Here is a 21,304-nt window from a genome sequence, read left to right as displayed (position 1 = left end):
AATCCCAGTTGCCATTCTTCATTCTCGTAAGTTTAAGAATTTAAAGGAATACATATTTTTTAATATTCTGAACATTATGATAGTGAACTCTTTTGTTTTCTTTAAATTAGAAACTGACCAAAGCTGCTTCTGGACATCTCTGTATAAGCCTCTTCATTGGGGTAAATCCATCAGAGTTTCGTACATTCATGCTGTCTCTCCAACTGTAAATATATATGTAATACTACCATACTATAGCAGATATATATTGTGATACAAAGCCTTATTGCTAATCATTAACATATAAAATGTCTTTATTTTTTGGATTGTAAAAATCATCTTCCTTAAAGAAATTACAATTCTTTACTCTGTCTATAACAAAATTCCATAAATAATATTGATAAATCTACGTAAAACTATATCGTCTGTTGTCATTTGCAATGTAAATATTATAGAGTTACCTGCTCTTACTGAACTGATTTGTTTGTATGTTCTTCTATGTCATTAGCGTTCACACCTTACGAATCATCACTGTTAAGCTGCTCACCAAATATGAAGTTTTTCTAGAATGTTCAGAAGATTTTTATAGTTTTGGAGAAATGAGTGACAAAAAATTTTAAGTTCATTCAACATACTGTATTGAAATAATCAAAGTATCGACAAACAGGAAGTTGGTGTTTGACAAATCTGTGCTCACACATTACAAATTATAACTGTCAAGCAGCTGACCAAATATAAAGTTACTATGTTCTCTGGTGCCTAAGAAAAGTGTGACGAAAATGTTTGTTGGACAGAAGGATGGAGGGGCAAGGTGATTGCAATATGCAGGGGTATAATAAATATAGAATAAAGGATTTTTCTTTTTTTGATACTGACTTTATTACATTGAATTATCAGGTGAGCCTGAATGGCCAGCCTAATATTTTACTGTGATAGTCAGTATCAAAAACAAAAAGTCCTCTATTCTTTTTATCGTTAATTATGAAAAACACTATAATTATAGAAAAAATAACGAACAAACTACTATATCACGTCAAATCACGGGGAATCACACTTGACGTCACAGGCTGCATTACGTTATTTGTAATTTTGTCATAGTGCAGTAAACATGGTGTTCTCTTGCACAAAGTATTGAAAATGAATAATTATTGCATGCGTTTCATTATTTCTGCTTTGAACATGTCTTAAACAATGCAGAATATAATGGTAACATATCGGTAAGTAAAATTTCTTTATTTTTCACATGGCATAGTATGATACAATCTGAATCAGCAGATTTGTCATTGTTATAGAAGTTTAGTAAAATCTTTTATTTACTTGCTTATTATCGTATGGACAAGTTGCTTAAAAATCACATTTTAATATCTTGTCCTTATACACTCAGTGTTCATCCTGAAGACGATCACATTCATTTTAGGAAAGAACTGTGTAACCAGACACTTATTTTTTTTCAGGTGTGGGCAACGAGTCTGTAGATTGTAGATTATCTGAAAGCTCATTTCTTGTCGACCTCATAATAATTTAAAACATTTCAATGGATGAAACTCAACTTTGGTCTATTTACTTTCACTTTTCGTGGTTTTTTTCAAAGTCATGTCATCTATTTCAACCAGGACCAGAAATATGAACCATTGTTTTTTTTGTTTTTAGCTTCTCTCATGCGATAGCGGTACCTTTTTAGTCACCATTTAAGTGTTGTGTATAAATATGAATTGTAACATTTGATAGTGACTGAACAGGTTGAACAAATCCTTCTCAAGAAACAGAAAAAGAAGACACCTTAGAACAGCACCAGACTATATAACATTCAAACTTATAAATGAAAACTCAGATTGGGATAGTAAGGTAAGCTATCAAAAATATTGTGGGTAACACACATTTTTCACATTTTCTGTTCAAATGTTCACACAATTTAGACAAAATTGTTCAAAAAAGCTGAACTTTACTGAAACAATGACTAGTATTATTCTGACACCAAAAAACATGTGGGTTTCTGTGAAAAAAATCATGTGCGATTTTTGTGAATGAAAGGGAAAGTAGATCCTTACACAGTGCACTCTCGCATGTCAATTGCAAACTGGCCCAATAATTTTTTTATCAAGACTGGAGTCCACTGATACTGACATTATCAGCGAGTACAAATCAAAGGAAAAATGTACAAATTTCCGATAAACCGTGCCATAATTTAATGTGCCTGTCCACTATTAAGAACATCATTGAATACTGGCTGTCCTTTTTATATCTTATCATTTTTGCCCTTTTAAGAATTATTTGTTGAAATCAGATCTTTTGTAGTCTTTTTTGAATTCATTCACAACTTGACTTATCTAAATGAAGCAATTTTACGTTTGATATATGATAGACACTTATCTATTGTAGAAAAGCTAGGTTGACCTCTGAATGTCTTTTCTGTTTTTGGTGTGTATTGTGGGAGCTTGTCTCTGTGACATATACCCTACATTTCATTTTATACATGTTCCAGTACAAATGTTACAATTTGCAAAAAGCTCACTTTTAAGTCTAGTAAAATTCATTCTAAATTATGAAAAGTTTTTTGGAAACACACATCTATCTTTAATTCCAGATATTGTTTAATAGAAAGTATTTTATCATATTTAATTTCATAATCAACTCTAAATATATGGAGAAACTCTTAGTAACCCGTTCTTGATATTTTGTCTTCAATTTCATAAGGATTGAGTTTCAATATTCACAGTCTGAGACATTGTAGTAATAATCAAGATGAACAACAGCAACAAAATCCATATGGTTATTATCCAGTATTCTGATGTCTCAAGAACTATCACCATATGTGCTTTCATCAATTCGGTATCAAATCTAATTCTCTTAAATGTTTTTAGTTCTATGTTTAGTATGCTTTACTTCAAGACCTAAGTTACCTGGAATGATTCAATAATGCTACAGCAGCCTCTGACTCATTACTGTCTACAGCCATACCTAGTGGAGTACTTCCGTATGAGTTCTTCTGAGTCACGTCAGCATTGTAATGTAATAATATCCTTATACAATCTACGTGACCTTGTTCACATGCTACATGTAAGGCTGTGTTCTGAAATGTATAATGAAATTGTCATACGCTTAAAAATATATAATCGTTGTAATTTTGCTTTATGATAAAACCTACTTTTCTTGAAGAAAAAACATGATCATCATTTTATACCGGAAATATCTTTATATAATCAACAATGCAAGAAAGTCAATTTCTGGCACAACTGAGCTTCAGCTTCTGCTTTTATATCATGGTTCCAGCCTTTCTTATACTGTCAAGTCTAATTGGTTATGTTAAATCTTATGCCTTATACAAGGAGAATTCCTCAGGCTCTGCACATTTAAAAACAATTGCAACAACTAGTCTTTAAGAGGTTAAAAGGTAACTTATTGCAAGACAATTTTTATTCTTACTAAACATAAAATCTTTTTCCAATTAAAAACTTAATCACAATACACCTACTTTGTATAATCAATATCCAACTCATTCAATCATTGTTTGATATATTTTCATCCAGTATAAGCAAGAAATACTTGCCACTAAATGTTGATATGATTTCTGTGCCACTAACACATGTTTCTGTGATAACTATTACAGATACACTCACAACCAAAGGTTAACAAAGCAAATAATATAAATGTTTGAGAACATAAAAATGCAAAAGGGCCTAAATAGAACCGCCTTAATTGTCTCGAGTTCAACTTTGACTGAGAGAGTTGCAGTCAAAGTTTAAGAACAATTTTATTATTTGAAGCCATGGATGGATGAATGGCTATTTAACAACCAGTAGCAAATTAATGCATATTCAGGACAAGAAGAGGTTAATGTGATATGAATATGAAACTTCTTAGTATTCGGCTGTCTTGATGAGCTGGATTTTTTTATGTGCTAGTTCACAAGATAAAAGTCCTCAGCTAACCAGTAATTGCTCTTACTCCTTAGTGTCACATGCTTAGTTGAGAAGCAGCAAATACCAATTTTAAAGTTTTTGGTTTGAACTGGTCTAGGATTGAATCCAAGGCCTCCCACACTTGAGGCGAGCAGGCTACCACAAGACCACCGAGGGAGTTTAAAGACAAAATGTACCATCTAAATCAGGTTAAGAATGTCAAGCAAGCAATAATTCATTAACCTTCAGTAAATCTTTCTTCCATATATGATAAACAAGTATTTTATGCATTTAGACTTCTATTGTTATCAATAAGTTACAGGCAATATGATATTATCTGAGATTAGTGGGTTTGAGAGAAGTTGTAAGCCTTTTAACCAATAGAGGACCTTCCTGTTGGTATAGTGATTAATGTCCATAACTAATAACAAACCTTTATCTTATCAATCTGATTAACCTCTGCATAATTGTCTAGAAGTACTTTGACTATGTTAGCATACCCATGTCTTGCAGCAAGTATCATACCTGTACAAGAGTCTTCATCTCTGTAAATATTAAACAAAATTTGATCATAACTTTCAGGCAAATCAACAACTGAATTTTTACTGTGATTCCTATAAAAAAATATCTGCTTCAAAGTTGTTAAATAAAAATCATACTTTAGAGAGGTAGCAGAAGGACCTTTTCTGTACGTTGTGATCGGGACTTTATATTTTGCAGGAATTTGGCATTTACACTTATCGAGACTCTGGAAGGATGATCTAATTTTCGTGTATTCAGGATTCACTGTTTATTTTTGCGGGAATTTAGGATTTATCTTTTATTTTTTGCGGGAAATTGCAAATATTAAAAAAAATTTGATCATAACTTTCAGGCAAATCAACAACTGAATCATTACTGTGATTCCTATAAAAAAGTATCTGCTTCAAAGTTGTTAAATAAAAATCATACTTTAAAAAGGCAAAGCCAAGATTGACAATGTTTTCTCCAGGGGTAACAATCTGCTCTATCACCCTTTCAGCTATGTTTTATTTAATTTATTATACTGAATGTTCTGTCATTATTGTCTTTTAAATTTTAAATTGATAGTAACTAACTATGACATACTTAACATTGTTATAGTAATTAGAAAATCAACAAAAGTGAAGCAAGATGAATTTTGTTTTATGTTGACAGTCTATGAAAAAGGTCTGAGGGCAAAACATAGAACATTGCCCTTAAAATTATTGATTTAATTCAATTCTTTGTCCTTTAAATTCCTGATTTTAATTGGTCTACATGAGAAGTGACATTCAAAAAATTGTCTCCAGCTGAGCCAAGGGATAGAGTAAAATGTCACCCTGGAATTAACCAATCAAAATCTGGTATTTTAATGTGATGTATAATAAATCAATCTATCCCATATTTCACAAAACCCCTTCTTATTTTTAGTGACACAGTACCTGGCAAAGTTATGACATAAGTATCACCATACCTTGCAGAAATGTCAGCTCCCAACGTAAGGAGTGTTTTAACTGATTTATAGTTTCCTGTTTGGCAAGCTAACATCAGAGGGGTCCTTCCATCATCATCCCCATCATTCAACTCTGTCTGACTAGCATTATACAGAATCTCTATTGCATTATCATTGTCATTCCTAGTAATAAAACAGACATATGATTAAAGCAGGTGTGACCACATTGAAATTCTTGCCATCTTGATTGTGACTGATGGATCAAAGTCTGGCTACATTTTCTCACAAAAACTTATTACATGTATTGATGATTGAACCATGAAAATAAGGTTAAGGTCATACTAAGATGCAAATTTACAATGATATGTTGACATTAATCTAATTGACAATCACACCACAAGGCACATCTAATTATTTTTATATAGATACTATAACATGTAGACTTGCTTTACATTCTTTGTTGTCAATAATTACTGGTATGTCTGTGTAAGAATTTTTACCATGCTATGAAATAGAGTTATCTCCCATGTTACAATTTTCTGCAGTCTCAAATAGAGTTATCTCCCATGTCACAATTTTCTGTATTCTCAAATAGAATAACTCCCATGTTACAATTTTCTGTAGTCTCAACTAGATTTATCTCCTATGTTACAATTTTCTGTAGTCTCAAAAAGAATTATTTCCCATGTGAAATTTTCTAGTGTCCTTCCAAGAGTCATACCACCATTGCTTTTCCCTATTAGTCTTAATAAAATTGGCATTTTTCAAAAAATTGTGCAGAATTTATCTTGGTTTCAAATAAAGAAATACTTGGCATGAGTATATTTTTATCCTGTCCAGTACTACAGTCAAAACAAGGTATATGTTTATGAATCAGAATTTTTTTTCTGCAATGAAATGCAGGGTTAATTTCCTACAATTGTCAAATTCAAGAGAATATCTTTTTTTTAATGAAGCTGGATGCGACGTTCCATATTTTGATGGTATTACACCTCCAGGTAACAATTTTTTGTATGTAAATCTAGTTTTATAATATGTCACTTTTGTTTTATGCAACAACTCACCATACTACCAAAATAAAATACATCCTGTGTGATATTTTCCCTTAGTGACTTCTAGATAAGCTTTCATGTGTACCTCATTAATCCTATGAATTATTTAGTTAAAGCCTGTACTGTGTTTGGATATCTAACCATTCACAAGTTTTACAAATTCATGTAAGAATTAATTAATCATTTGCTTTACTTGAATGCTATTGAAACATTGTTAATTTATCATTGAATGTTTTGTCATGTAAATTGTTAGGTTGCTTCCATGGTCATTGGAAAAAATGATGGATTGTGTTGAAATAAATTCACTTTGATTTTGGCTGTTTCGCTATTATTATTTTTTTTTTTAACAAGAAGTATAAAAAAACTATTTTCAAAATATATTGCCATCTCATGCTATATTTAGAGTGGACTGTGTATGGAATTTGTTATATATACTGTCTTAAAATAAAAATCTGTGTACAGTATATTCTGAAATTATTGCATGGATTTTATTAATGTAAATAATGTGACTGGGTGAAGATAGCAATCATAAATCTAGCATTTTTCACCATTCTTGAAAAATCGCAATAATAAATGCATGCAATAATTTCTGAATTTTCAACTGCATACTATCTAACTTTCAGAATACACTTATGCTGCACTCTGAGAATATGGTATCCCTTAGGAAATCATACTCTATAAAAGTTATAAAACAATTACAAATGTTTCAAATTATTGCCAAAATTGTTGCTTCAATCACAGGTATACAAATGTAAACTTACTCAGCTGCTATGTGGAGAGGTGTTTTCCCATCAATATCTCTACTGTCTACAATAAGGCTATGTTTAATCAATGTCTTGAGAACCTGTAAAATCAAAAATTAAAATGACATTTTTCATCAACATGAAAAACAAAACTGAAGGATCTTCATAAAGTGAAAACTATAATTTCAGTAAAAACTATCATTTTCACTTTTAGCTAGCGACAGTATACAACAACATGTACAAGAATAAAAAAAATGAATTTAAAAGTAATTGCCAGTTACAAAAAGATTCAAAATAAATGTACTAATTAAATTCAGAATTTATAGAGTATATAAAAAGGGGTGACCTACATTTGCGCTAATTTTTATTTTTGACAGGTACGTTTTTGCGAACAAATGGTATTTACCTGTAATTTAACAAAGTTTTTACACGTGTTTTAAACCTGATAAATATATAAACAGAGAAGTCTTAATTCATTGAACTGAATTGTGTCATTGTATGTGAGTTTCCTAAGCTTGGTTATCCGCTGCTGTGTATTTTAGTAGAACAGTCACCTTAACTTGATCAGAATCAGAATATTTTGTTTTCCATCTCATTTACCTTCATCACTTTCACGACTGTGATAATTTTTCCCCTAAGCAAAACTTAACATTGGCAATAAGTTCTTCACCGATATTCCCATATTTTCTTGCTTCATCTCCAGGAAATGTCTCCATATTTTCATTTTCAACTATATATCTACACCTTAAGTATATCCTCCAATTATCAATGACTTTAACAATTTACTTTATTTGTGTCAGAGATGGTTAAATCCATCTTGAATATAGATTTTCACTTTGTCATTTCACTTTATTATTTTTTTCAAATTTTGATCTATTTTGTTAAATTCAGAAATCATAATTGTTTCAAATACTTTTTTATAGAAGATTAATTTAAAAAACTTAGTAACATTTAAACAGGTAAATTTTGCCCAAACGTAATGCGTTTTGTCATCCAACCATGGAAAGTTTTTCATGTAAATGTAGGGCATTGATAAAATGAAGCAAGTATCACTGACTGTCAGAATAAACTGTAAAAAAATGTTCACATCAGCTATGTCATGGGAATTGACATATATAAATGAATTCTTTTTATGTATGTCCTTAAATCCAATACTTTATTTTATTAAGTTGCTTTATAGATTTGGTACTTAAATAGCTTTCAGAAAAATGATTAGGCTCTTTATGAAGGAATGCCTGTCTTATAATTATGTTATGTCTATGTACATATAAGTAAATAAAGATGAATTCCATACAGAAAAGAAAATGACTAATATTTACTGTATACTGCAGCTAGGATACTTCCTGTTGTCTTTATTTACCAATATAGTAATAAAGTGATATTTTGTGTAATGTTGATTTCATTTCAGATACCTTATCTTCACAATCAGGCTCTCGTTTAAGAAGAAAATAAGTTTTTAAGTTGTACTATAAAAACAATATAAGATCAATGTCAGAACAATATCAACGTTTTGTATTCGGTACAAAACTGTTGAAGGTCTGGGTAAACCTTGCCCTTCCCCAGTTCCTAAGTCTCAAACAAATAAGTTGATATTTTATGACATTGACTTAATATTGTATATTTATATCTGTAAAAGTTTTTTTACCAAGAAATAAACCTGGCAGGGTTGGGCAGTTTTTATTCATCTATTTTCCAAAAATTATATAACAGATGAGCACAACAAATATTATTATGAATTCTAATTTACCTGTATTATCCCTTTTTGGAAGTAGCATATGTGAGGCTAGCCAAAGAGAGGCTATTAATTTAAACATAGCATATTTACCATTGTATTGCCATTCCTGGCTGCATAATGTAAAATGGTCTGATCATTCAGGTCAATGGCTTCTATCAAGTTAAAACAACCTTTCTACAATTATAAATAGAACACATCTAAAAAAAATGTCTGAAATACAAATATTTTTTTGGATGAATCCTGAAGTATTTTGTAAATGACAATGTTGTTTTGTCTTTAAAATGGACTTACATATTATACAATAAGGAAACAAGCTGTTGTGAAATAAAAAAAAAATGTTTTTGAAACAAAAACTTAACTCTTTTCCCATTAACCCTTGAAAATTCAGGAAAATATAAATCAAAAAGTATGCAAATATAATATTCAATAAATTTGGTTGCAAGCAGTCATACTTCGTTTAGTTCTAATTCCAGGACAAATGTAGTTTTTTTCATTACTTCAGTAATTTTCTAAATTCTACGGTTGTAACTCTTGCAAAAATAATTGAATATCATGAAAATAAGAAATATATAACTAGGCATAATGGCAAGTAATTACATCAATTTTGAGTAAGTGAAGGGGAATAAATGCCCTGCTTGAAATATTGCATTTACATGTCAAGTGAACAGAGAAATATGGGTCAAAACCCAAATTTGCTATATCTTAAACATGCAGTTCACTATAAAAGAAACATGTGTGCTAAGTTTCAAGTTGATATGACCACAATAAAAATGAATAACACCATTATTGGTAACATTTTTATCCTGCTGAATAAAACGCTAAATTTATGTTATCTTTGAACGCCATTAAACCATTTTACCTCTTTCAACAAAGTCTCTATAACAGGTAAATGTCCAGATTCTACAGCTAAATGCAATACAGTTTTGTTATTGATTTCCGTCTCTGCTATTTGTGCTCCATTTGATAATAACACCTGTATAGTCTCCAGGTGTCCTTTACTACAGGCCATTAACAATGGTGTATACTGGTCAATAGCAGTACAGTTGATATCAGCTCCCTGGAAATCGATAATCAATGTGTTAATATCAATTTCTAAAGCACATGGACACATGAACATCTTCAGTAACTATGTATTTTTATCCTTTGGAGATAACTTTTGATGGTGACCACTCTTCTTAAAGTCTCTTATTTATCATTAATCACTTATCAATTATCTAGACTCAGTGGAATATTGCATAGACATATGTTGAAGACCATCAATTGACCTTAAAATGTCTTTGGTTTATTTGTGTAGTTTGTTTGCTGTCTCATTGGTATATACATTAACCCTACTACTATTTCTATAATCAGAATTAGATCTTTGTCCAGTAGAAAAGATTTGTTTTAAAAACAAAGTTTGCAACTTTTTCATACTGTCTTTTATTGTATAACATATGGCTTTTCATATATATATATACAGTTTCTCATCAATATTAGAAAGTTTATATCATGGGGAAATAATATGCTTTCTATGTCTGTATTGATGTTTTTTGTGAGGCATAAAAGTGTCCCGTGAAAAAGTGTCCATTCAATCGTGTTTAATTACACATGGTGATGATCACTTTTTGTATGAATTCAATACTCCAGTTTACATGTCATGTTTTAATAGAGACAAAACCCCCATGCTAATTTTAAAACTTCAATTTAGATAAAGAACTGAAGCTATGTATATATTTTGTAGGTATTGAGAGTGGACACTTTTCCATGTGAAATACTGTCCTTTCTATGAAGGTCACTTTATCATATGAAATATTGTCCTTTCTTTGAAGGAAACTTTTTCACATCTGTGGACATGATTTCATAGGTAATTATCGTCCGGACGATATTTCATAATAACATTATGTCCGTGGACACAATTTACTGTGAAAAAGTGTCCGGTGGACATAATTTCATGGCGGACAATATTTAATCCTACACTTGATCAGTAATTTAAGAAATCTAATTTTACACTGCTCAATAACTGATTAAATATTGAGTGGGTCTTTTTTCTGCTATAAATAGAAAATCCTCTTTTCTAAGCATGTTTTAAATAGCTCTGACAAGTACATAGGCAAATACTTAATAAGTTAAACAGATAGTGTCCCAATACTATCATCAAAAATGTTATAAAATACCTGTCCCATCAGGATACTGATGATTTTATGCCTGTTCTGTAAAGCAGCCCTACAAAAACAACAGTATAAAATAAGGAGATGTGGTATGATTGAATATGAGACAACACCAGAGACCAAATGATGTAGAAGTTAGCAACTATAGGTCACCGTACTGCCTTCGGCAATGAGCAAAATCCATACCGCATAGCAAGCTATAAAAGAATCTGATATGACAAAATGTAAAACGTGATTATTATACATAAAACCTGAAGGTAAATAACACAATCTTATGAAGATAATGGGGATTTATTAGTGATTCTTTGTTGGTTTTTATCACAGATCTAGCAATGTCAAACTATAGTGGTGCTGGTGAACTGTTCACAATTCAACTTTACACTATATGCCTTTTTTTAACAGAACAGATTAACATCAAAGTACCATATATGCTGTAAGCCAGCCAATCTGATTATCACAAAAAGCAGCATATAAACACGTTAACTATGATATTAAATTTTGCGCTTAAAAATGTTTTATTCAAACCAGTTGTTATTTGGATAATTTGGTGGGTATGACAAATTATTCATAGTGTCTATTCAATTCATTTAAAACTTCTTAAGACTTTTGACTATTCAGTGCTAGACATAATGCATAGACACTTGTCTTTTGTGTAAGACTGTATGTTGACCCCTAAATTATCTGTCATTGGGTTGCTGTCTCATTGATGTACAGTCAATTCAGAAATTAATGTGTGCAATTATTATTATGAATCACTGATTGCTGGTACAAATGTGAGATCTAATTAATGTGATTGCAAAAATTTTGTAAAGAAAAATCACTACTGGAATTATGAATGGGAGTTTTTATTATTGCAAACCTGATACTGTCGCATTTTTAAAAACATCACAATAATTTCTGAAATTTACCTATGACAAGGAGTCATCAAGTCTTTGTCTAAAACATTAACATCAGCTTTATATTTGAGCAACATTTCAACCATCTGTATATCACCATTATTGGCAGCTATTGACAGTGGAGAGTGGTTACAGTTCTGAACATAAAAATAAAAGAAATTAAAAAAAATATTATTTTTGTATTATCATTTATTCCAGCTACTGTAAGAGGATAAATGGAACAAAAAATATAATCTGAAAAATAAAGCTGTAAACTTTACTCTTTTTATTCACTTGACATATATATGTATACTTCTTTATAAATAAGAGACGATTTGGGGTATATGTCAATGAGACAGTACCCCAACAACACAATAATACAGAAAAGACTCCTATTATAGGTTAATATACATTTTTCAGCTTGCTTCTATTAACCTCCCTCATGAGACACCTGGAGGAAAATTTTAGATATATTGTTCAGTGTCATTAGATACATTAAAGTGACAAGATAGATATCACATAGATTAAATCTTGTATTAAAATTTCTATTATAAATTATGCAGGAACCACTACAATTAATCCAGATTAAATCACTATCCACAATTTTAATAATTTGCACTAATTAAAGTACTCAACAATTTCTGAACTTAAAGTATTCCATTAATATATGTACTATCATAATCTTTGACAAATTCTTGAGATGCTGCTAATTTTTTTCAAAACTGTAAACTAGTTTGCTTATTTTTCAAAAGGATCTTATCATTAAATATGTTAATATCTAACAACTTACATTCATACTATTTACATTTGAACCCCTCTCCAAGAGACTCTGCACAACCTTTAAGAAAAAAATAAATTGAAGGTAATAAAAACTAGAATATGCAAGCTCAAATCATAGTGACTGAAATAAAAATTACAGAATAAACCTTTCATTTGTTTATCTATATTCTTGTTAGTGATTCATGTTTTCATACTTTTTTAAAACTACATGTGAGTCTTCCATGGAAGACATGAATTCCCTGCCATAGTTGTTAATTGAATCAAATATGATAAATGACAAAGTCCATTTTTTTACCAAGAAAACCCCCTGAAAAAATAGAAAGTGTACCATTCCTGCTATATAATTATTTCATTATATAGGATTTATTGATAAATTACATATATGGCTATTGTTTAAAACATGTTTGACAATGTTGGCATAAGTTCCACACCAGGAAAGCTGCCTCCGAAAACACCAAAGAAGACAAAGAATGTTTGACAACGAAAAACTCAAGACATACATGTTACATTGAACAGGTTAAACCTTACTATATATACTTATTTAAGAATCAACATAATTAAAAAATTAAAAAGGATGCAAAATGTACTACATTACACAATTTTTATTTGAACAACAAACATTTATTCAAATTAAAAAAATAAAACAATCTATATAGAACTGATCACTTTCATGCGAAAAAACTATTTTACAAAATAAATGAGCTAGACCACAATACAAAATGCCATTTATTAAATTCAACCATGCAAATGATCATAATCATGCAGAGGTTGGTACAATTTATATGGTAAATTAAATATTTAGACAATTTGAGTGACATAAAACATACCTGTAGTTTGTTATTCGTAACAGCTAGATGAAGAGCAGTATTCCCTTCTTTATCTTCATGATGTAGTAAACTCTCCTCTAAATCTCTTCCTCCTTGCTGCAAAGCTGAGAATACATTTTGATAAAAAATAATGTATTTCTATTGTGTTTTAGGCAAAATATTTCACTTTGTAACAGATACAGTGCAATTTAACGTAAGAGTTATGGAGCTGTATCAACTAGTCAAAAAATCAAACACTTCAATTCACTACAAAATAATACAATCTCAAATAATTTCAAAATGAACAAGATTGATTGGTGTTAAACGCCACTTTCAGCACTATTGTGCTATTTCGTGGGGGTCAGTTTTCATTGGTGGAGGAAGCCAGAGTGCCGCAGAAAACCTACAAAATTTGGTAGGAAAACTGACAATCCTAGTCAATTAAAATTAGAGTTGAGCGAACCTGTCACATGCTAGATTCAAACTCACCACCTCAGTGTTGACAGGTTAATGATACAGGAGTTTGACAACTTAGACCACTCGGCCACTGAGGCCCCAATGGACCAATAGAGAAGCTTTATCACATACAGTGGTACATTTAACAATTGGGGGAGAAATTACTTATACATGTAACTGCTTACCTGTTTTTAGATAATAAGACATTGTATCCTTCATATCTTCTGCTGCTGATATGAAGAAAGGAGTAAAGTCATTTATGTCTGTAGCAAATATGTTGGCTCCATTCTGCACCTGTAATTTTACATTATGGAAACTTTAAAATAATGACTCATTCTAATTTTTAGGTCTGATGAGAAATATGTCTGTCCACATTAAAGGGAAAATACTAAACATTATTCCAGCATATTTCATATTGAGGATGTTTCCACATCAACATAAAGGAAATCCATAATACAGCAAAAATATAGATATAATAGTACTCACCAAAAACTGTACTGTTTTTTCTTGTTTATGTGCTGTTGCTTCATGTAAGGCAGTTTGTCTGTCCTCATCTACAGCATTAACATCACATTGACCAGTGTCCAACAACACCTTAAATTAGAGACAATCAATTTACTTCTTAGATCTCACTAATAACAACAACCAAACACACTACGACAGAAATAAATTGAATATTTCATATCAATGTCAGATGGTAAGAAGAGTGACGTCCAAGTTAAATAAATAATATAAGATCAGAAAACCTTACAAGTTTGTTAGAAAAAGAATAAATAGTCATTTTTTATAAGAAATCACTTTTATGTTGATATCTAAATATATGGCACTTATTCAGTTAAAATTATTGTATTAAAGGAGCTCCATAATTCAAATTTAGGATATCCATAAATCATTAAGAACTGCCTGAAATATTTCAGGATCTCCTCAATTTGATTTACAGATATTCTGAAATCGAAATGTGAAAGTCCTAAAGTATTTCAGGATATTCTGAAATCAAATTATGGAGGTCCTGAAATATTTCAGAATATCCTGAAATAGAATTATGGAGATCCTGAAATATTTCATATCATTTAGTCTGTGATATGAAATACTGTTTCCCTCTGACTTTGTTTACAAAATAGTAGATTGTCCTTTAAAACAAATTAATTTAAATAAGGAATCCGTTGTTTTTGTATATATTAAAACCACTCTCTATGATTTTTTTTCTTCAGTTTTGTTGCAGTCTGTTTTGCTGGAAGAGGAAAATAATTGGTAAAACCCCTTGATAAAAATTACTAAATAATATGAGAAGATATTTGGGGTACACATAAATGAGACAGTTATCCAACAAAACAACAAACTTAAAAACAAATCAACAATTTTTTTCATTATCAAGTCTCACCTTTATAACAGGAATATTACCACGTCTAGCTGCAACATGTAGGGGAGTTTTCTGTTTAGCTTCTCTAACATCCACACTGGCACCTTGTTTGATCAACATTTTAACTGCCTCCACACAATTATTCCTGGCAGCCAGATGTAATGGTGCAACACCATAAGGTCCTTTACCATTCTTGTCTATAGTAAAATATAAAAAAAGTTTTATAATGAATACAAATTTTACTTTTACAATAGATTGGTACTTTGAATATATATAAGTAGAGAATGTATATATGTATAAAATGTTGTTACCATGTCATCCATAGATGTTCTAAAGAAATTATTTATTTATGTCATTGAATTATAAGATTTTTTTATTTTTTACATAAAACAGAATCTTCTGGGAAATTTTAAATTTTGGATAAAAAAAACATAGCTGAAGACTGTATCTTGCCCTCTAAAGGTCTTTTGGTTATTGTGTGTCATTGGGTTGCTGTCTGATTGTGGTATACCCCTGTAATGGGCCCACATTTTATGTTGCTTTTAGGTTTTTTTTTCTGTACATGCTAAAGTTCTTAAATTATGTGTGTAACTTTATGATGTCATTTACCAACCAATAAGGATTTACTGTATTCCTGCTCAACATCATATTCAATATAAGTATTGTCAATTCTCTATGTTTCTACTTGTAGACATTGACTCCATTGAGACTAATGTACTAATACACCGAAGCACTCAATTTCAAGAGCTATTAGTTAATTATAAATTTATCATCAGCTATTTACACCACATCTCACATTTGAAAATTGCTAACATTTTTAAAAAAATATAATGAAATCTATCTTTCACATAACAATTGTCAACTAGTTGCACAGGGAGTTGTGTTTTTAAAATCATGTGGTCACTGGGAGATTCACCATGGAATGGACCTCAAAGCATATAAAAAATTTATCAAAAATTAGTAGAATTAAAAAATTAATATTTTTCATGAAATAACAACATTTGATTTGTAGTGGAATGCATTGTTACTTCAATGAAGTTCTACTTATTGTCATGATTTACTTATTTCACAAGGTTGACTGATTAACTCCATGTATTGTTTCTTTTAAAGAATCAATGTAGAAAATTTCATGTAAACTACAACATAATGCAAATGTTTCAATTGAGTTAAGATTTTTCATTGAGAATATTTTTTAATACTTATATCTCAACCTGTCCAGCAAATCACTTAGCTTATGTAAACACATTAATACCTGCATTGTATTTAAGCAGAACTTCAATAATCTTTGCTTGATTTAATCGTGAGGCATAATGTATAGGTTTAAAGCCATGACTATCAGTGTCTGTTGCCTTTTCTGGGTTATCCTGCAGCAAACTTTCTAATTCTTTCATTAAGCCTTCTTTCACAGCCTGAATCAATAAATAAACTAGCTAAGACTCAATTTAAATTATAGTGGAGAATTAAAACCTAAATCACCCATTTTGCTCCTGAAAAAATCTTTATTGATAAATTCATTGATATTAGACAAATTATTTCTTTTTAAACAAATTTGCTTTGGACTACATGTATTTATAAAAGTAAAGCTTAATTGGTATTTTTAAAAAGAATATGAAGACTGATTTATAATTTGTTGCAATGTCAATCAATAATTGGAAAGGGAACATATTAGAAAAGTTCCAAGCTCTTTAAATGTTTAAAAAGAACTCCCGCTACACTGTATTTTTCATGAGGGGATCTGTAAGGCAAAATTTAACAGCCTTGTATAATCATCATAGATCAAGACTTCTATATAATATTCATTATTCACTGTTCTGATCTACCCATTGTTTAACCTGTCCTCATCCTGGACATACTGGCACATGTAAGCATGCAATTAATCAATATTTTGGTTTGTTCTACCTAAAACAAAATTAATGAGCAAACATTGGTAGTTCTGCAGTTAGTCGGATTTTTTAGACCATAACAAATTAATTTTACTAACCTGGCTTACTGTAACCTTTTTAAATATTTTTCTTTGACCTCCAACCTTTAACCTGTGTTTATCAAGAGCTGGTGCTACAACTGCTATACCTTGTACTTTAGACCATTCTGTGCCATGATGTGAGCTTTCTGGTACAGAAAACTGAGTATCTTCATAATAATCTTTTTTCTGCAAGTCATTTTCTCCTCCTACTTTCAATGGAGCAGGATGCACAGCAGAAATTGTATGGGCTTTGGACCAATGATGATTTGTTGATTTATGAGATTTCATGTCCTTTTCCGGAGTACTAGTTGGAGAAGGATTTTCAGTGGCAAGGACCATGGCTACCTCTGACACTGTTGTATGTTTAGGTGACTGTGGTTTTGAATTATCTGTTTCCATAACATTACTTTCTGTTTCATATTCTTTATAACTGAAGTCCATTTCAAGTTCAGTTCTGCAACATAAAATAACTATACCATTTTAAAACTTTACATAATTTAATTTTAAGTGCATTTCATCGTCTTATTGTATGTAGGTAAAACAAAGATAATGTTCTACAAACAAATACATTGTAATTGCCAATTTTGTTCTTTCTTTATAATGTAAATGAAATGTAATTAACCATTTCATTGAATATCAAGGTCTAGAAGAACAGTTCAACATAAAATTAAAAACAAAGTTTGTTTACAGTGCTCTGGTTGGTGTAGGGTTTTCAGTGGCAAGGAGCATTGGTACCTCTGACACTGTTGTATGTTTGTATGACTGTGGTTTTGAATCATTTGTTTCCATAACATCACTTTCTGTTTCATCTCCTGTGTTATTGGTGACATCTTCATTGCTGTAGTCCATTTTCTTCTACTTCAGTTCTGTAACACAAATCAATATAGCATTTTATAACTTTTAAACACAAGCAAGTTTTTCTTTTTTGTTTTTATTATGAACAGGGAAACTTAAGATAATGTTCTGCAAACAAATATAGTGTTGTAATGAATAAAAGGAGATCTGGGTATAAATTAAATAAAACAGCAACCCGATGACAATAATAAGCAAATGTCCAATTATATTCTTTCCTAGAGATGTAAATGAAATGCAATTAACTATTTCATAAATTCATGTCTATCAGATCTATTAAATATAAAATAAATACAAAATGTATATACAGTGTACCTATTATTTAGACTGGTATCAAAGATTCCAGCACCAACCATGATTAAGAGTGTAGCTAGCTAAAAAAGTGAGTAAAAAGTATACACACTGATGCTTCCAAACTTTTAATCTGAGAGCACCTGTTAAATGTTTGTTCCAGAAACATCTCTAATTCTCACAGAAAAAGGTAACATACATGAACTGCTCAGATGCAGATCCAGGATTTTGAAAAAAGGGGTGGGGCTAGATCTGCCTTTGCTATACAATGTTTAAAAATATCTAAATTTTGTTTGTATCTATATAATATATAAAAATTTCTGTGGGTTTTTGTTTTCCTTCCTAATCCTAGTATTAAAGTGTCGATGAATACTAAAACAAGAATGTGTGCCCCACTCGCATTATCATTTTCTATGTTCAGTGGACTGTGAAATTGGGGTCAAAACTCTAATTTGGCATTAAAATTAGAAAGATCATATCATAGCGAACATGTGTACTAAGTTTCAAGTTGATTGGACTTCAACTTCATCAAAAACTACCTTGACCAAAATCTTAAATCTGAAGCGGGACAGACGGACGAACGGACGGACAAATGAACCAACGAACGATCGAATGAACGAACGAAAGAACGAAGGAATGGACGCATAGACCGAAAAACATAATGCCCCTCTACTATCATAGGTGGGGCATAAAAATAAGGATTCTACAATATAGTAAATTGAGTAAAACAAAAAAGATGAATACTCAGAAAACCAAAATGATGGAAGCAAAATTTATTAAGTAATTATATAAATCTTTAACATAAACAATGGATTTGCTTTAAAAAGATATCAATCAAAATGCTTGAAATTTTTGACAAATATTAGTAAGAAAATTAAAGTTTTGGTGATTTTAACAACACTTCATTTATTATTTTCCATTAATTTTTTTCACAAATCATCATGCAAAGCGTTTATTTAGATTTTTTGATACACTCATATATCTATATTCAAACATTTCATTAAAAAACATATTTAAATGACTAGTTTCGAATAGTTCCATTAAATTAACTGGAAAAAATTGTGAACATCCAAATGTTCGAATCAAAATTCAATCACGAAATACCAATCACCAAATAACAATATGAAAAGAAAACTAATTCTTTTTTTTTTGTTCGGAATGGAAAATAATTTCTATTCATTATTAAGTGTGTATTGTCCATTTTTTGGTTCTGTTCAACATATTGAATTTCCCATTTTAGTTTGGATCTCAAACTCATAAATCACTATTTTCTTATTTTCATAGGGTAATTATGATAATTTAGTGATTTTATTTTGAAAGCTTTTTTCATTCCTTTTGCAATCAATAATAGAAGTATTATTTTGACTTCACGATAGAATCCTTTTTTTAAAAAAAAGTTACTAACTGTAACCAAGGATTTGTATAGTATCTTACGGTACTATACAAATCCTTGCTGCAACAGATTGATCCGAGTTCCAAATTAAAGGCAATATCTAGCTGACAGAAACATCCATCTGCCAAGAGAGTTAAGAGTCAAGCTATACAAATTTATTTTCACATTACTAATTCTTTTTAAATTAATTATAATATGTCAGGAATAATTGGATCAACAATTTAAAATAAAACATGGTTATCCAGTTTTTTTTTAATCTTTCCAAAGCCTGGTTCTAGAGGTTCAATTTCATATACATTTAGTAAATTACCATAATATAAAACATGGAGATGCAGTCTTGATTCAGCATGACTGAGGCATTTATCCACTAAAGACCATGGGAGATGAAATTGGACATTTATATATTCACATGAGATTGTAGGGTCTTCAACAATGATTAAGGACCCAAACCATGATTGATTGATTGTATGTGGCAGACTAAAACTTATCTGTCAGCTCCCACATCCCCTCCCCCAGACTATAACAGTAATTTCTAACATGAGGAAAAATAAATTGAAATTGACTCAACTCATCAGATTGGTAATTCTACAATTTCTACATAAATAATAAAAACAAATTTGAAAGTGTAACCAATAAATTAGATACAAGAACACTATATTTGTACTTCAATTACTCAATACTCACATGATAAACTAGCCTTTTCTTATTTAATATTCATCCTCTTCTGAATTATTCTTACAAAACTAATCACTGTCATATCGTTTCCCTATCTTGTGTTAATCTTTCCTTTTTTTCTAATGTCTTGTTTCAATTTATTCTAGACCACATAAAATGTGTAGCTGGGAATTTAAAGGCAATAGAATTATTACTGTTAATCCTTGTACATATATATATACATATGTTAGCCTTGCAAACAAATTATTTTTAGTTAGTGAAATATCTTTAAAATTTTTCATCCAATTATTCTAGACATAATATTAACTTTTTTAAATGTCTGTTAACTATAGTAGAAATATTTTTTTTGATAATATGGTAATATTCATTTCACTTTATATACTGGTGTTCATTATTGTCAATAATTCTACAAACTGAACTTTGACATCAAAATTGATTAATTGCGTTTAAATCCATCGATACTATTATATCAAGTGTCCAGTGAGCTCTTGCATTAAATACTGTCCAAACACTTTCATTAGCTAAATATTTTAATATACTTCAAAATTTTGTACTGCTGTACATGATTTTGTTTAAAGGCTCCGAAAATATTTTACAAATTAAAAGGTTTCTGACCCTTTCAGTAATACAAATATTGTTTGAATGATTTTTTTATTACATATTCATACATATATCAGATATAATATGGAAGTAATAGTCAGAGATGTTTACCTTTTTGATTATAATGTGTCAAAATAAAGTCAGTAATTATTTGCTTTATGTATATTTTTCCCTACTTAAAAAGTCTAGGCATAAAAATTTCATTTCAAAAACTGTATAAATATTTGAAATAAATTATCTCTTAA

The 21,304-nt window shown here is 30.2% G+C and overlaps 1 protein-coding gene across 1 annotated transcript in view; it reads right to left on the bottom strand.

The window, feature by feature from the left end:
• Positions 1–20,712, bottom strand: part of LOC127707950 (transient receptor potential cation channel subfamily A member 1-like) — a 46,424-nt gene extending 25,712 nt beyond the window's left edge. Inside the window, exons 1-18 of the mRNA XM_052212709.1 lie at positions 20,469–20,712; positions 17,937–18,114; positions 17,267–17,702; positions 16,538–16,694; positions 15,307–15,482; positions 14,412–14,519; positions 14,111–14,219; positions 13,491–13,594; positions 12,674–12,721; positions 11,917–12,041; positions 11,015–11,063; positions 9,721–9,918; positions 8,952–9,035; positions 7,145–7,227; positions 5,353–5,514; positions 4,312–4,423; positions 2,880–3,049; positions 119–203 (exon numbers count right to left, since the gene is read on the bottom strand). Coding sequence (XP_052068669.1) covers positions 119–203; positions 2,880–3,049; positions 4,312–4,423; positions 5,353–5,514; positions 7,145–7,227; positions 8,952–9,035; positions 9,721–9,918; positions 11,015–11,063; positions 11,917–12,041; positions 12,674–12,721; positions 13,491–13,594; positions 14,111–14,219; positions 14,412–14,519; positions 15,307–15,482; positions 16,538–16,694; positions 17,267–17,702; positions 17,937–18,097 — 2,367 coding nt within the window. The 5' untranslated portion in view covers positions 18,098–18,114; positions 20,469–20,712. The remainder of the gene's footprint in view (positions 1–118; positions 204–2,879; positions 3,050–4,311; positions 4,424–5,352; positions 5,515–7,144; positions 7,228–8,951; positions 9,036–9,720; positions 9,919–11,014; positions 11,064–11,916; positions 12,042–12,673; positions 12,722–13,490; positions 13,595–14,110; positions 14,220–14,411; positions 14,520–15,306; positions 15,483–16,537; positions 16,695–17,266; positions 17,703–17,936; positions 18,115–20,468) is intronic.
• Between the last annotated feature and the right edge of the window lie 592 nt (positions 20,713–21,304).

The sequence above is a fragment of the Mytilus californianus genome, unplaced genomic scaffold (genome assembly GCF_021869535.1).
Source record: "Mytilus californianus isolate M0D057914Y unplaced genomic scaffold, xbMytCali1.0.p SCAF_7, whole genome shotgun sequence".
Lineage (NCBI taxonomy): Eukaryota > Metazoa > Mollusca > Bivalvia > Mytilida > Mytilidae > Mytilus > Mytilus californianus.
Note: the sequence above shows the minus strand (reverse complement) of the source record. Positions and strands in the feature narration are given on the sequence as shown.